Genomic DNA, 16660 nt, shown 5'->3' on the forward strand with positions numbered 1-16660 from the left:
GTAAAGTGTGCTGTTTGTATGCAGAGCGCGCTGGACGAACCCATCCACATTCTGAACGTCGCTATTAAAACCGACAGTGACATCGACGACGACGGTCTGGCCGCCATGTTCCGGGAGTTCACCCAGTCCAAGGTAAACCCCACGTCAGACTGCAGTTACACCGGGTACATTCATACACTAGCCGCTTATGTGTATAGTGTGCAGTGCGTCATTTAAGACAAAATTACTGACTGGAATCTTTGCTTTGCAGAAATCAGTGCTGTTTGAACACGGCATCCGGCGGCTCACCTTCCTTGTGGCTCAAAAGGTAAGAATTACGTTTCCACGGCTTACTTTTTTTTTTCTGTATTTTTTTTTTTCCGCCATCCCGTTTTACTTATCCGTATCCGATCTTTTTTACTAAAACAATCCAAAAAAATGGCAATACATAATGATGTCCAGACGGAAACCTGATCTTTAATTCAGACTCAAATCTAGCTGTTCCACTGCATGTTTCTTTCTTACTTTCTTTCTCTCCATCCCTTCGCTGTCTCAACACCGTTACTAACAGGATTTCAGGAAACAGATCAACTGTGAGGTGGACCAGAGGTTCCATGTGAGTATTTCTGTGTGATTTTTATGCAAGAGAACAGATTTTCTTCTTAACGCGTAATTGCAGCTTGAACTGATCACAGTTGACTGATTCGCCAAACGGTTTGACTTGAAGTTTGTGAACAAATCCCTGAATGTTTTTGGGTCTGTTTTGGGGGGAAAGCAGTGGAGTTAACAAAGGTTTTGGTTTTTTTTACACAGAGGGAGTTCCCAAAGTTTTTCACTTTCCGGGCAAGAGACAAGGTGAGTGATGTTAAATATCTGCTTTCTTTTAACCACAGGCCTGGTGTAAGGCCTGGTGTATGGAGTAGGACAAAAATGAGTGAAGTAGCTGTATGGGCCGCTATTTCTATTTAATATATATATATATAATTTATTTTATATTTATTGAATCATTAAATGTGTTCTACGTATAGATAAAGATTTTTCAGAATTCAGTAAATCAGTAAAACTTCCGGAAGAGTAATAAATAAATAAATAGCAGGAATGAAGGAGAAAAATGTTGCAAGGAAGCACAGAAGAACCAAAAGGAAAGAAAGACTGTATAAGAAACACAGGAAGAAAGCAAAAAGAAATGTTGCAAGACAGAAAGGAGGGCGGAAATGAAGGACCGACGTGACGAGGAGAAAGATCGAAAAAGAGAGAGGAAGGAAAGGAAAAAATGGAAGGAAATAAAGAGAAGAAAAGAAGGGGTGTATGTGTGTATATGTATGTATGTGTATATAAAGAAAGAAAGAAAGAAAGAAAGAAAGGGAGGGACTAAGGAAGGAAGAACAGACAGAGAAAGAACAAGAAAAGATGGTAGGAAAGACAAAGCAAAAAGAAAGAGAGCACAGTATGTAAAGGATAGACGAAGAAAATAAGAAAAACAAGGAAGGAATAAAGGAGGAAGAAGGATTAGCAAGGAGAGATGGACAGACAATAAGTAGGAAAAGAAAAAAGGAAAGACAAAGAAATAGGGATGGAGGAAGGGAGAAAAGAGAGAACAAGGAAGGGATGAAAATGGAAGAGGAAGCAATAAATGAGGACAAAGTAGAAATAGATCTCGTCCTGGGTGTCCTGGGTTTACCTGCGAGTTTCTTTTTCTTTTGCAATCTAAAGCCATTCTTGTAGAACACAACTAATTCTAGTCTCTCTCTCTCGCTCTCTCTCGCTCTCTCTCGCTCTCTCTCTCTCTCTCTCTCTCTCTCTCTCTCTCTCTCTCCCTGATAGCCTCTCAATCATGGTTGATAATGGCTCTTCCTGACTGTGATAGTTTTCTAAAATGGTTCCACCAAAGCTCATTACTTTAATGAACTTTTTAATTATTTCGCCCATTTGAGAGAGATGACGTCCATTAGCTAGCTGTGATTACCTACATTTACTAAATCTAGCCTGCTATTAGCGCCCTGGGGGGAGCGGGGAGGGGTGTGCGGCTGCAGGCCGGGGTGTTTGGTCGGATCGCACCACGTTCTGCTCTCGTACACTCCAAATTTAAAACATCTCATTTCATCCCCTGTTCTCCAGATTTCTTTTTTCTGGGAAAGTTGATTGTTTTTGATGATTGTGTGTGTGTTGTATGTATGTGTGTGTTTTCAGTTTGAAGAGGACCGCATCTACAGGCACTTGGAGCCGGCTCTGGCCTTCCAGCTAGAACTGAACCGCATGCGTAACTTTGCACTCACTGCCATCCCGTGTGCCAACCACAAGATGCACCTGTACCTGGGCGCCGCCCGCGTGGAGGTGGGCACAGAGGTCACGGACTACCGCTTCTTTGTCCGCGCCATCATCCGCCACTCAGACCTCGTCACCAAGGTAACTGAAAGTTGTCTAACGCAGCCCGTAGGACTGTCTGGTTCAAAGGGTCTGTGTCTTTTCTAGACCTAACCATATTATTGTGGAAATTATTATTCTAAGCAATTTGTTGTTTTTTTGTTTGTTTGTTTTCTACGTGTCATGCTCCTTAGGAAGCCTCTTTCGAATACCTGCACAACGAGGCCGAGAGGCTGCTCCTGGAAGCCATGGACGAGCTGGAGGTAGCCTTCAACAACACCACAGTCCGCACAGACTGCAACCACATCTTCCTCAACTTCGTCCCCACCGTCATCATGGATCCCTCAAAGGTCCTTCTCAGGAATTCAGTATTGTGTGTTTCTCACATGGAAGCGAGAGTCCGCTCTAAGACCGAATCAATGTGTGTGTGTTAGATTGAGGAGTCTGTGCGCTCTATGGTGATGCGTTATGGCAGTCGGCTGTGGAAGCTGCGCGTGCTCCAGGCCGAGCTGAAGATCAACATACGGCTCACGCCCACAGGCAAGCAGATCCCCATCCGCCTCTTCCTGACCAACGAGAGCGGCTACTACCTGGACATCAGTCTGTACAAGGAGGTCACGGACTCTCGCACGGGACAGGTGGGGCCCAATGACCGCCAGGTGGGGCTCACACATATCTCTCACACACGCACACACACACACACACACACGTAATTTAATATTTTTTTACTCTGTTCCACAATATCACAAAAAAAAAAATCTAAAGTTCAGCTAGAAGCATAGTTAGTAAATAGTAAATACAAATACATCAGAATCAGAATCAGAATCAGGTTTATTGGCCAAGTGTGTAAACACGTACAAGGTATTTGGTTCCAGTTCCTGTTTGTGACTCTCAGAATTACAGACATAAATAACATTATACTATACAAGACAACGCAGATGATGTGATACAATATAGACAGGTTGAGTATTAAATATGAATACAGAATATATGACTGATCAGTTATGTACAGTACATAAAGTGTGAGAAGTGCACAATAGTGCAAATAACAGTATTGTGTTCCTGTACACGAGACAGTATCTGAACAGTATCTGTTCCTCTGTCTGGCAGTTTTGGTAAGCAAAGTTCTGTAGTGCCTGAGAGAAGGGAGGAGCTGAAAGAGGTTGTGTCCAGGGTGTGAAGGGTCAGTAGTGATTTTTACTGCCCGGTTACTGGTTCTTGTATCGTACCAGTCCTGGGGAGTGGGCAGGCGGGCACCAATTATTTTTTCTGCTGTTTTTACTGTGCGTTGCAGTCTGTTCCTGTCCTGTTTAGATGCTGTTCTAAACCAAATGGTGATGGATGTGTACAGGACAGATGCAATGACTGCAGTGTAGAACAGCATCAGCAGCTCCTGTGGCAGAACAAACTTCCTTAATTGACGTAGAAAGTACCTTTTTGATGATGGAGTTTATGTTGCACTCCCATTTTAGGTCTTGGGAAATGGTAGTGCACAGAAACTTGAAGGTCTCCGCAGATGACACCGGGCTGTTGGATATTGTGAGGGGGAGTAGTGTTGAGGGGTCTTTCCTAAAGTCCACTATCATCTCCACAGTTTTCAGGGTGTTCTTGTAGTTTGTACAGAATTAAAAGGCTTTTTTTCAGGATTTCCTCATATTTTTCTCTCTACAGCAGACTAGGTAGGTCTCCTCACCATCATGACCGTGTCCTTGTTAAATCCATTAAAAAAATAAAAAATTTAAAATAAAAATAAAATAAAAAATTTTATTTATTCTGTATATATTAGTCAGTGTTTGACTCCCTCCTTTTGTCAGTTTTACAAACAGCTCCTTTAACAATGTTAGTTGTTATTGTTCCTATTCTAATTATTTTAGAAAAAAAAATACATCTCTTGAGATTATTGTAACCGATTCTTTTTTGTTTGCTCGCTTGTTTAAACGTAAAATAATAATAAAATAAAAGTTTATTTTCACACATTCGTTTCTACTCTTATTATAGTTATTAAACGTAAACTTTATTTCTGTATGTATTTTTTCATTATTATTATTATTATTTATCTAAACGATCTCTAAACAAAGAGTAAATAACAAATTTAAAAAAAAATAAAGTAAGTGTAAACCAAAAATTAAGTAGGAAATAATAAAATAATAAACTGTAATGATGGTAGTTTATCCTTTTAATAATTATTAGTAATATTTATAACTTTTTTTTTTTTTTTTAAATTCCAGATCATGTTCCAGGCGTACGGAGACAAGCAGGGGCCTCTTCATGGCATGCTCATCAACACGCCATACGTCACCAAAGACCTGCTGCAGTCCAAACGCTTCCAGGCCCAGAGCCTCGGCACCACCTACGTCTACGACCTGCCCGAGATGTTCAGACAGGTACGCTCAGCGACAACAACAATACTGATGTAAATCCATCATCACATAACGATAAAGAACCATAAAAGGTGCAGAAAATAAACAACAATAATAAATAAATAATAAAATGAATGTCTTTTAATTTAGGAAATTGTTTTTGAGAGCATTGGATTGAGACTGTGGATTAATTAATTAATTTGTTTGTTTATTTATTCCCCCCACCCCCACTGCCTTTCTGTTATTCCCCCAGGCACTAAAAAAGCTGTGGCAGTCCATGGACGCGTATGCTCACTTGCCCAAATGCCCCCTGCCCTCTGAGCTCCTCACCTCTACTGAGCTGGTGCTGGACTCTCAGGGACAGCTGGTGCAGATGAACCGCCTGCCCGGTGGCAACGAGGTCTGATGGTCTTAGATAATCTTGCAAAATGAAATCCTTGCCGATTCGTGTGCACTAAAAGCAAATTCTGTTACCGTCCCACTGTAGATCGGCATGGTGGCATGGCGGATGACGCTCCGGACCCCCGAGTACCCTGCGGGCCGTGACATCATCGTGATCAGCAACGACATCACGCACAAGATCGGATCGTTCGGGCCGCAGGAGGACGTCCTGTTCCAGCAGGCGTCGGAGATGGCGCGTGAGAGCGGAATCCCACGTGTCTACATCGCCGCCAACAGCGGCGCCCGTATCGGCCTGGCAGAGGAGATCAGACACATGTTCCACGTGGCCTGGCAGGATCCGGCCGACCCGTACAAGGTGATAAAACACAGCACAGTGTTTACGATCAGTGACGTCAGGATTCGTCAAGCTAGCTGCTCAGGAGCATAGAAGGCCAACAGTGACATAAAATACACAGAGAAACTCATACGTGCGGTGTGTGGTTTTTTTCTTGCAGGGATTTAAGTACCTGTACCTCACACCTCAGGATTATAAGAAGGTCTCTGCGCTGAACTCGGTGCACTGTGAGCATGTGGAGGACGAAGGGGAGTCAAGGTGTGTGCACAGTTAGATTGCACTTTATTTATTTTCTTGGTGGTTGTATCTTCAGGGGTTTAATTTGTGTGTATATGTGTGTGTGTGTGTGTGTGTTTATGTGTGTGTGTGCGCGTGCAGGTATAAGATCACCGACATCATCGGTAAGGAGGAAGGTTTGGGCGTAGAGAACCTGAGGGGCTCAGGGATGATAGCTGGAGAATCTTCACTCGCTTATGAAGAGATCATCACCATGAATCTGGTACAGGAGAAACACACACACACACACACATATATATAAATACAGTTGGTTAATATGACAATTTTAATTTATTTAATAATTAAAATCAACCACTTTAAATGATACTGAAAGAATGATATAAAATTGTGCTACTTTTTATATTTCGTCGCTGTCAGACGGAATCCTCGGATCTTCAAAACCGTTATTTTTCAGGAAATTAAAAAAACGCCGTACCTTATCTGCAGTACACAGGGTTTAGTCCACGTTGCAGTGGATTGTCTTGCGCTAAATTCCTGTCCTCAGACGAGCACCAGAACAAGCGGGGGTCAAGATTTTTTTTTCTTTGAGCCCAGTGTTTTGAAGACATTTACCTCAGAAGACGTATTGATTCGTTGCGACTCTTATTGAGGAGAAATATGACGTGAAGCTCTCCCGCGGAGTGAGGAAGAGGTGGACAGTTGAAGTGTCCAATGGAGTTATGAGATTTGCGCTCAAGCTATTTTCAAGACTTTAGATTGGTTAATAACTTGTAAAAATAACAGACCCACGTGGGGACTGACCAATAGCATCGATATGTGAAAAAATATGACATTGACAAAATTTGGACATACGAGGTTTCCGCCCAACAGCGACGATATACATACATCTTGTTTTCCCTCATTTTTGGTGTGTATGTGTTTTGTAGACATGAAATTAAAACATCAATAATTCAACACTGTTGTCTAAATTTTTTTAGATCACTCACCTGTCCTTTAAGTTCTGTAACAAAAACAGTTTGAATGTTCAGCAGGAAGCCTGTAGCTGTAATTGGAGCCGGTGTTAATTAGTTTGTTAGTAATTATGATATTTATACGATAATTGTGATTTTGGTGTTAATGTAGCGTGTGTGTGCCGTCGTGTCGCTCAGGTGACGTGCAGAGCCATCGGGATCGGCGCATACCTGGTGCGTCTCGGCCAGAGGACCATCCAGGTGGAGAACTCACACATTATCCTGACGGGAGCCGGAGCCCTTAACAAGGTGTGTGTTTGTCCTCGTTTTCTTCTGACCGACCAGAATGTGGAATTTTCCAGTCAACCAATCATGTGGCAGCAGCACCATCCATAAAAATCACTTCACCGTCACATCAAACATCAAAAACTCTTTACAAACATGATGCGCTGAAAAACAAACAAGGGGATGTTTTTAATGAGGTGCAACTTACATATACATGCAACAAAAAATATTTTAAAAAAGATTCAAATTATGTTAAACACGCAAAAGAGGAAAAAAAAAATAACATTGACTGATAAAAATATTTCTACGGAAAACATACCCTGTCACAGAAATAAAACAAAGAACGAACAAACATCCACGTCTGGAATTGTTCTGACCCAGAAATGCGGGGGGTTGAAAATATATTCTATAATCGTTTTCCTCCTTTCTGACCCGCTGCACATTAATTGACGCAGCCGAACCCATTTTCGTCTCTCATACACAAAACGCCCGTCATAATTGTTTGCTCGCATGCATAAATCATTCCCGCGCTGCCCCGGCAGATAAGGGCGATTTAATTTGCTCGCGCTTTAATTGCGTCAGTAAATTCAGGCCGCGGAGTGCAGCAGGGTGACGCCGTAGGACCGCTTCTGTTTTGTTTCGTCGTTTTATTTATTTATTTTTTTCCCTTTCTAATCAGATTCTCTCATCTGTGACTTGTGAGATTGCTGTTTGGTTTGTGTAATTAGCACATCTACATTTTCGCTAGCGAGGATCGTTGTGTGTTGCTCAGGAAAGTTGAAAAGCTCAGAGGAACAACTGCATTCTGTCTGTTCCTTATATGCTACTCTTTCTCTCTTTTTCTCTCTCTCTCTCTCTCCCTCTCTCTCTGCAGGTTCTCGGCCGTGAGGTTTACACGTCTAACAACCAGCTCGGAGGTGTACAGATCATGCACAACAACGGTGTCACTCACACAACGGTGTGTGACGACTTCGAGGGGGTTTTCACGCTGCTTCAGTGGCTCTCCTACATGCCCAAGGTGGAGAAAACTCCCATCTACAGCACACTTCAATTTAATCCTCACGCCCTGGGCAGCTGACGGGTGAATTAGTATTAGCTTCCGGCCCACGCCGTGTGGAAAGCGTTAAGGTTTAACATGACTCTGTAAGCAATAGACGCACATTTAAGTCGCAGTCTGCAATTTTTCTAGGAAAATAATCAACCAACGGGTTTATGCTAAAAATAACAGTACTTTATTATTTTTTTTCCCTAATTTATTAAAGGACGACAAGCTGTAAATGTTTATCTGTTTGTTGCTACATTTTAATGTTGTAGACCATGGAACGTTTAGCACGTTCACCTCACACCTCCAGGGTCGGGGGTTCGAATCCCACCTCCACCTTGTGTGTGTGGAGTTTGCATGTTCTCCTCGTGCCTCGGGGGTTTCCTCCGGGTACTCCGGTTTCCTCCCCCGTTCCAAAGACATGCATGGTAGGTTGATTGGCATCTCTGGAAAATTGTCCGTAGTGTGTGATTGCGTGAGTGAATGAGAGTGTGTGTGTGCCCTGCGATGGGTTGGCACTCCATCCAGGGTGTATCCTGCCTTGATGCCCGATGACGCCTGAGATAGGCACAGGCTCCCCGTGACCCGAGGTAGTTCGGATAAGCGGTAGAAGATGAGTGAATGAATGAAAATAAATATATACTTAGTACATATGAAAATATAGTAAGAAGAGAAATTGAGTAAAAGTACAAAATATATATATAATTTTTTTACTTTATTATTTTATTTTATTATTATTATTATTATTATTATTATAATTTTATTTATTTATTTTTTATTTTTATTTATTTATTTTTTTTGTGTGTGTGTGTCAGAACACGTCGAGCCCCGTGCCGCTCCTAGCAGCCAAGGACCCCATCGATCGGCTGGTGGAGTTCATACCCACAAAAACACCATACGACCCTCGGTGGATGCTGGCAGGACGACCCAGTCAGAGTGAGCATGCGCACACACACACACACACACACACACACACACACACACACACACACACCACAGTACAGCCTATGTGTTTAATTGGTTGGCTTTAACATAAGATAGTGGTGATAGAAGTGGTGTGTGTGCGTAGCGCATGGCTGAGGGGGTCAGGAACTGCACCAGTAGATCACTGTAGACTTGCTGTAAGATGTTCAGGCTCTGGGTTCACAGAGATAAGGCTGGCGATGGATGGCCCTGTGCTTTCCAGCCAGGAGACATTCCACATCGAGCCCAGACACACAGCTTCATCCCACACTGGCGTCATACCAAAGACTTTCATCAACAAAGAAAAAAAATCAATCGTGATTTCTCATCTAAGGACGACGGCGTGTTCACGGTCACGTGGGAAAATTAGCAGCGTTCAATAAAAACAGCTACAAAATGTTATGTTTCTAAAGTAATGATTCACTGTTGCAATAAATAGGACTTTTATATTGTAGGAGGAAGTGTAACATTATAAGATTATCATGTTATGTATTTGTCTTCGTCTGTCTCTGTGTCTCTTTCTCTGTCTCTCATTCTGTGTGTCTATCTATTTATCTGTCTCTGTCTCTCTTTCTCTGTCTCTCATTCTGTGTGTCTATCTATTTATCTGTCTGTTTCTGTTCTCTATGTATTTCTGTCTCTCTTATTTTCTCTCTTTTTTCTATCTTTCTCTTTAAATTTCTCTCTCTCTCTCTCTCTCTCTCTCTCTCTCTCTCTCTCTCAGACCCTAAAGGAACGTTTGTGAGCGGTTTCTTTGACTGCGGCTCGTTTATGGAAATCATGCAGCCGTGGGCACAGAGTGTGGTGGTGGGCAGAGCCAGGTGAGCTACAACGCCATGATTGAGCTCTCCTTCAGAGCTATTCCTCTCTCTCTCTCTCTCTCTTTTATTGTCTCTCTGACCTCACTGACCTTTAACCTCAGTACCTCCAGGCTAGAGCATTTGTCCAGAAACACACCCAGCTCTTATTAGCATCCTTTAAAAGCCTATAAGTTCTTCACCGGGCTCATGCCGTACCGCCCCGGGTCACAGGGTATAAACAGAAATAAGCTGCTTGTTCAGCACATTTTGTCTCGGCTCTGGGAAAATAAAAACACTACACTGAGACATGTTTGCTGTAAGAAGAGGTTTATAGAGTCTCCAGTGTCAGCTCTTTGTAACGGGTTTCCACCATAAGAAACATTTTTACTGTCTTTGAAAAGAAAGAGAGAGCATAAAGCCGGTGAGGGACCTACTGTTAGAGTTGTGATAACAGGAACTAGTTTCATGGATGTTGTAGAACATTTACTGTAAGTATAACTGGATAAAAAGTCCTGTGTTCAAGTCAAGTGTTGGAAAAAAAGTCGACTTTTCAGAACCAATATCTTTTCACCTGCAACTGATGAACGTTAGTAATGACCTGAGTATCTGTCTAACGCATCCAGGTTGGGAGGTATCCCAGTCGGCGTGGTTGCCGTGGAGACGAGAACAGTAGAGCTGTCCATCCCAGCAGATCCGGCTAATCTGGACTCGGAAGCCAAAGTGAGACTCGAACCCAAGCTCTCACACTGCCGCAGCTCCATGAGGACTCGCTGTGCTCACAGTGTGTGTGTGTGTGTGTGTGTTTAGATCATCCAGCAGGCTGGTCAGGTGTGGTTCCCGGACTCTGCGTTTAAGACGGCTCAGGCAATTAAGGACTTGAACCGCGAGGGACTTCCTCTCATGGTGTTCGCCAACTGGAGAGGCTTTTCTGGTGGCATGAAAGGTCCGTAAGTCGGCTAATAATAACGTGATAACGCAGTGAAATAGACTGCGCTTTGTTATAGAAAACGTCACCAGATCAACGACCACAAGCCATTTGTGTCGACTATTCCAGTCCGTGTATAGGTCAATCCTTTAAAACTACCGCTAATGTATTATTTGTGGTATCAAACTCTCGCCTGTAGACATGTACGACCAGGTGCTGAAGTTCGGCGCGTACATCGTGGATGGCCTGCGGGAATACAGGCAGCCGGTGCTGGTCTACATCCCTCCTCAAGCCGAGCTCCGTGGAGGATCATGGGTAGTGATCGACCCCACGATCAACCCACGGCACATGGAGATGTACGCAGACAAGGACAGCCGGTAAGAGCTTCACGTTTATTATAAAGCCAGACTCTACACATTACTCCCTCGTTAGAGTTGTGTTGTATAACCGACGTTCCGTCCTGCAGCGGCGGAGTGCTGGAGCCTGAAGGGACGGTGGAGATCAAGTTCAGAAAGAAGGATCTGGTCAAGACCATGAGGCGTGTCGATCCCATTTACACGGGTCTGGCCGAGAGACTCGGTGAGTCCAGAAATCGTATGTGTTTGACATGAGTGATGAACTTTAAATCTTACCCTTCATTCCCACAAGAAAAGCAACAGGAAACAATAAGCGTTTAACTCCGATTAGTTCAGTCCAACAGATGACGCCCCAAAACGGAAGAACTTATAAACGTGGTTATATTTTATAACCATTCAATAAATGTGAGACATTACGAAGAAAAATAAAGTGACCGAGATCGTCGATTGGCATCTGTACGGCTAATCCGCCTTCGCAAGCGATGATGCTAATCCTCACATTCTGTCAGCAGTCCGTACAGCTGTGTGTGTGTATGCAGGCACGCCGGAGCTGAACGTATCCGAACGTAAGGAGCTGGAGAGTAAACTGAAGGAACGAGAGGAGTTCCTGCTGCCCATCTACCATCAAGTAGCGGTTCAGTTCGCCGACCTGCACGACACGCCAGGACGCATGCAGGAGAAAGGAGTCATCACTGTAAGTCATCTGTGGCGACTCGGATCGTGTCTCTGTATATTGATCCTGCACCAAAGATAATACACGATCATATCTAGAAGCTAACGTGAGCACGGTATAATCAGACTATAAGCTTTTTTTTTTACAGAAAGCCCTAAATAAAGGTTTTTGCTCTGCATCGGCAGGACGTGTTGGAGTGGCGAACATCAAGGCAGTTCTTTTACTGGCGTCTGCGGCGGCTGCTGCTGGAGGACACGGTGAAGAAGAAGATCCAGCGCGCTAACAGCGAGCTGACCGACGGCCAGGTGCAGGCTATGCTGCGGCGCTGGTTTGTCGAGGCCGAGGGAGCCGTGAAGGTGCGCAAAAATAAAAGAAAAGTATTTTTTTCTTTAATATTTAATTCTTTTCATTTGATTCCAAAAAATTTGCATATTTTGATATCATCTAATCAATTTTTTTCATTCATTCTGAATAAATAAATAAAGGATTCCTGAAATAATAAAAGCTTAAAATATTTGCCATCGTTTTTTGTTAAATGAATCTTTAATAAATAACATTAAATCCGATATATACTGTTGTATAGAACTTTACGTATGTGCTTCTAATCGTTTACTATAAATATATGACTTATTTCATAGGTACCTTAGTTATATTGTTACACACTTAATTGATTTATTTATCCGACTTTCATGTTTGGGGGAAAATATTAATAAATAATCTGTATATAGTTCACGTTAAAGACGGCGTATATTAAAGGTGCAGCGTTCGAGTCCGGCTCGGTCTGATTGTGAGGGACACACCAGGCTCCTGGCGTGACGCCAAACCCCAGCGGCTCCTCACAAGTATCCGTGGAAGGAGACGGTGGCTGAAGCGGCTAACGCATTAGCCCCAATCAGAGCGGGCTATCTTAAGCCGCAATTAATCTCCTCCCTGGCACGGCGCAGATAGGAGAGCAACATGCTGTTTCTTAATTAAAAGGAAACGGATTAAACATGATTAATAAAGGCCGTTAAATGTTCCCGTCGACCACGAGCTCAGGGTTTTTTTTCCCTTTTTTCCCCTCCCTTCGTTTTTCATTAGCAAATCTTTGGGTCCAGCTTTGTTCCAAATCAGAATGGATTTATCTGTAGGGCCCCTAATCAAGAGAGGGACTTTAAAATTTGGACTGTGATGATCATCCGAAGCAGTGATCAAGTTTAGTGTGAACAAAGTTTAGGAGAATTTCTGCTTCATTGTGTAATTACTTTTCTCTCTCTTTGCGTGTGTGTGTGTGTGTGTGTGTGTGTGTGTGTGTGTGTGTCAGGCGTATTTGTGGGACAGTAACGAGGACGTGGTGGAGTGGTTGGAGAAGCAGCTGACGGAGGAGGAAGGAGCTCGGTCTGTCATTGATGAGAACATCAAGTACATCCGCAGGGACCACATTCTGAAACAGATCCGCAGGTAACGTCTCCCGTCTTCACCTCACCGCTCCTCATCTACATCTGATCTCTCTGGAGACTTGGACTTTCTGTGGATCTGGACGGACTTTCAAAATCATGTCGCCACTCGCCTTTGCCTGTCCGTCCATCCGTCCGTCTTTCTCTCTGTCTACCTCTTTATCTATTCATCTGTTTGTCTGTGCACTCGTCCATCAACCTCTCTATCTGTCTCTGTGCACCTGTGTATCGCTGTCCATGTGACCTTATCTCTCCATCCATACATCTGTCTGTGACCTCGTCTCTCCATCCATACATCTGTCTGTGACCTTGTCTCTCCATCCATACATCTGTCTGTGACCTCGTCTCTCCATCCATACATCTGTCTGTGACCTCATCTCTCCATCCAAACATCTGTCTCTTTGCACATCTGTCTGTGAACTCGTCTCTCCATCCGCACATCTCCTTGCACATCTGTCTGTGACCTCATCTCTCCATCCATACATCTGTCTCTCTGCACATCTGTCTGTGACCTCGTCTCTCCATCCATACATCTGTCTCTCTGCACATCTGTCTGTGACCTCGTCTCTCCATCCATACATCTGTCTCTCTGCACATCTGTCTGTGACCTCATATCTCCATCCACACGTCTCCTTGCACATCTGTCTGTGACCTCGTCTCTCCATCCATACATCTGTCTCTCTGCACATCTGTCTGTGACCTCGTATCTCCATCCATACATCTGTCTGTGACCTCGTATCTCCCTCCATACATCTGTCTCTCTGCACATCTGTCTGTGACCTCATCTCTCCATCCATACATCTGTCTCTCTGCACATCTGTCTGTGACCTCACCTCTCCATCCATACATCTGTCTCTCTGCACATCTGTCTGTGACCTCATATCTCCATCCATACATCTGTCTCTCTGCACATCTGTCTGTGACCTCATCTCTCATCCACACATCTCTCTCTCTGCACATCTGTCTGTGACCTCATCTCTCCATCCATACATCTATCTGTGACCTCATCTCTCCATCCATACATCTGTCTCTCTGCACATCTGTCTGTGACCTCATCTCTCATCCACACATCTCTCTCTCTGCACATCTGTCTGTGACCTCATCTCTCCATCCATACATCTGTCTCTCTGCACATCTGTCTGTGACCACATCTCTCTCTGCACATCTGTCTGTGACCTCGTCTCTCCATCCACACATCTCTAACATTCACAACAAAGAAGATCTATGACAACATGCTAACGTAACCTTTCTCTCCTTCCCCTTTAGTCTGGTTCAGGCAAACCCAGAGGTGGCCATGGACTCCATCGTCCACATGACTCAGCACATCTCCCCCACGCAGAGGGCCGAGGTGGTGCGCATCCTCTCCACCATGGACACGCCAAATTCCTCCTGAACCCCACACACACACACACACGCACACACTCCCTAGAGGAGCCGACACACCATCACGGTGGCTATGATTCTGGAACGTAAACGTATCGTCTCTCACTCGTCCGAGCGGTAAAGCTTCTCGCTGACGTTAGAGGAGGTCCAGGTCTGTCCAGCTTCATCATAGCGTTGCACTTGTTAATCTATTGTGTAAATTATAAAATGAAACTAGACAAGCAGAGACCAATGTGATGAGAAAAAAAAGTTACTTATTGTAGTCAGAGAGCAGTGTGTCACATTTATGTACTAAAATAAGCTCATTTTTGTCTTTACCGTACTGTTAGTCTTGGATTCATGGTGATTTTTTTTTTATATATATATACATATATATATATATATATATATCAGGTTAGATTTTTGACGTGTTCCTTATCACATTAAAGTTCGGACTCATTATCCCAAGATCTTTAGTGGTCAGCTCAAAATTCTGATTTTTGTTCTAAAAATTCAGACCAATTTTTTTTTTTTTTTATTTCCCCTCACATCAATTCTTACCCGTCGTCTTTATCTCAGCGTTTTTAATCTCGAAATCTTTAATCATAACCAAATTCTGAATCATTGTCTTCAAAATTCAGTCATCACATTTTCTTTAACGCTTTTATCTGTTTCGTCCCCGAATCCAGATTTATTACCGTAAAAGTGACCTTAATTTCACTTTTTTGACTCACTCTCTCAGAACTGACCAGGAGAGAGCTGTAATTCTAATCAATATATTTAGAATGAAATCTAAAACACATTTGCATTTATTACTTTAAGACTTTATATGGGTTTTTTTTTTCTTCAATGATTCCTCTTTAAGACAAAAGTCAGAAATTTGAGATGAAATGTCAGAAATTTCCATTGCATCCACAAAAGAAAATAATAATAATAATAATAAAGTATAAACACTGGGGGTCACGGTGGCTTAGTGGTTAGCACGTTCGCCTCACACCTCCAGGGTTGGGGGTTCGATTCCCGCCTCCGCCTTGTGTGTGTGGAGTTTGCATGTTCTCCTCGTGCCTCGGGGGTTTCCTCCGGGTACTCCGGTTTCCTCCCCCGGTCCAAAGACATGCATGGTAGGTTGATTGGCATCTCTGGAAAATTGTCCGTAGTGTGTGATTGTGTGAGTGAATGAGAGTGTGTGTGCCCTGTGATGGGTTGGCACTCCGTCCAGGGTGTATCCTGCCTTGATGCCCGATGACGCCTGAGATAGGCACAGTGACCCGAGGTAGTTCGGATAAGCGGTAGAAAATGAATGAATGAATGAATAAAGTATAAACACTACGTGCACTCATTAAAGCCAGTACAATCATAACCCTGCTCAGCCCCCAGTGCACCTTCACCCCTTCCCTCGAACCCCAGATGCTTAGTGTTACACGCACAACACGGTGTTCTTTTTTAACAAGCGTTAATTTATTAACAGAAAACAAAAGACAAAAAAAAAACACCACATTTAAGACGTGTGTTTGAAACTCAAACTATATCTTTAGGACCAAACTCGAGAGAAAACAGCTGAAGTATTACATGTGGATGGAGGGATTCAGGGTGGAAGATTTAGAGGCTCGTTAAAGCTGCTTTTGGGTTCTGTTTCGGTCCGACGATGCCGACTCTGTGAAAAGTCACTACTTATTTTTTTTGTACAGACCTGGATTAAAATTGAATCCGTCGTAACGCGTACATTCATCCGTATGCTAAACCTGCTGCTGATTCGTGATCGCGGCTCGACGACGGACCCAAACAGACGATTAAGCGTGTTTAAAGTGGCGAATGTGTCGCTTAATTTAACTCAATAAAAAATCTACTTCATCCACTTACGAGTCTGGTGGTTATTATGAACCGGGTGTGTTTTTGTCTGATTGAAGAAAAAAAAAAAAGAAAGGGTTATGGAAAGAATGAATGAAACATAAGGGATAGAGAGAGAGTTTGCCTTGTGAGGGAAAAGGAAGAGAAAATAAATCAAAGAAAGAACCAAATATGGGGATAAAAAAAAAAATGGAAAGGTGGAGACAGAGAATAGAAACAGAAGAAGAGAGAAAAGGGGAAAAGTGAAGAAGAAAACAGGAAAGGAATAAAACCTTTTTTTTGTTGAACTGAATTCAGATTTTTATTTTATTTCTTTTTTTTAGTACCATGGGGCCTCCAAATTC

At 43.1% G+C, this 16660-nt stretch overlaps 1 protein-coding gene across 7 annotated transcripts in view; it reads left to right on the forward strand.

Moving 5' to 3' along the window:
- acaca (acetyl-CoA carboxylase alpha) overlaps positions 1 to 16323 on the forward strand; it is a 30761-nt gene extending 14438 nt beyond the window's left edge. For 3 of the 7 annotated variants that reach the window (XM_060862645.1, XM_060862639.1, XM_060862641.1), the window contains 24 exons: positions 25 to 132; positions 251 to 307; positions 551 to 595; positions 793 to 834; positions 2170 to 2385; positions 2538 to 2693; positions 2778 to 3002; positions 4572 to 4727; positions 4957 to 5103; positions 5191 to 5460; positions 5600 to 5697; positions 5818 to 5938; positions 6825 to 6935; positions 7786 to 7929; positions 8769 to 8889; positions 9641 to 9737; positions 10340 to 10436; positions 10524 to 10659; positions 10841 to 11018; positions 11108 to 11220; positions 11537 to 11691; positions 11856 to 12026; positions 12974 to 13110; positions 14373 to 16323. In XM_060862645.1, the coding sequence (XP_060718628.1) occupies positions 25 to 132; positions 251 to 307; positions 551 to 595; positions 793 to 834; positions 2170 to 2385; positions 2538 to 2693; positions 2778 to 3002; positions 4572 to 4727; positions 4957 to 5103; positions 5191 to 5460; positions 5600 to 5697; positions 5818 to 5938; positions 6825 to 6935; positions 7786 to 7929; positions 8769 to 8889; positions 9641 to 9737; positions 10340 to 10436; positions 10524 to 10659; positions 10841 to 11018; positions 11108 to 11220; positions 11537 to 11691; positions 11856 to 12026; positions 12974 to 13110; positions 14373 to 14499 (3228 nt within the window). In that variant the 3' untranslated portion in view covers positions 14500 to 16323. Of the gene's footprint in view, positions 1 to 24; positions 133 to 250; positions 308 to 550; positions 596 to 792; positions 835 to 2169; positions 2386 to 2537; positions 2694 to 2777; positions 3003 to 4571; positions 4728 to 4956; positions 5104 to 5190; positions 5461 to 5599; positions 5698 to 5817; positions 5939 to 6824; positions 6936 to 7785; positions 7930 to 8768; positions 8890 to 9640; positions 9738 to 10339; positions 10437 to 10523; positions 10660 to 10840; positions 11019 to 11107; positions 11221 to 11536; positions 11692 to 11855; positions 12027 to 12973; positions 13115 to 14372 lie in introns of those variants that run through there. The other 4 variants (XM_060862640.1, XM_060862642.1, XM_060862643.1 and 1 more) reach the window with 4 other exon arrangements.
- Positions 16324 to 16660: the final 337 nt, after the last annotated feature.

This window comes from Tachysurus vachellii, chromosome 26 (genome assembly GCF_030014155.1).
Source record: "Tachysurus vachellii isolate PV-2020 chromosome 26, HZAU_Pvac_v1, whole genome shotgun sequence".
NCBI classification, from domain to species: domain Eukaryota; kingdom Metazoa; phylum Chordata; class Actinopteri; order Siluriformes; family Bagridae; genus Tachysurus; species Tachysurus vachellii.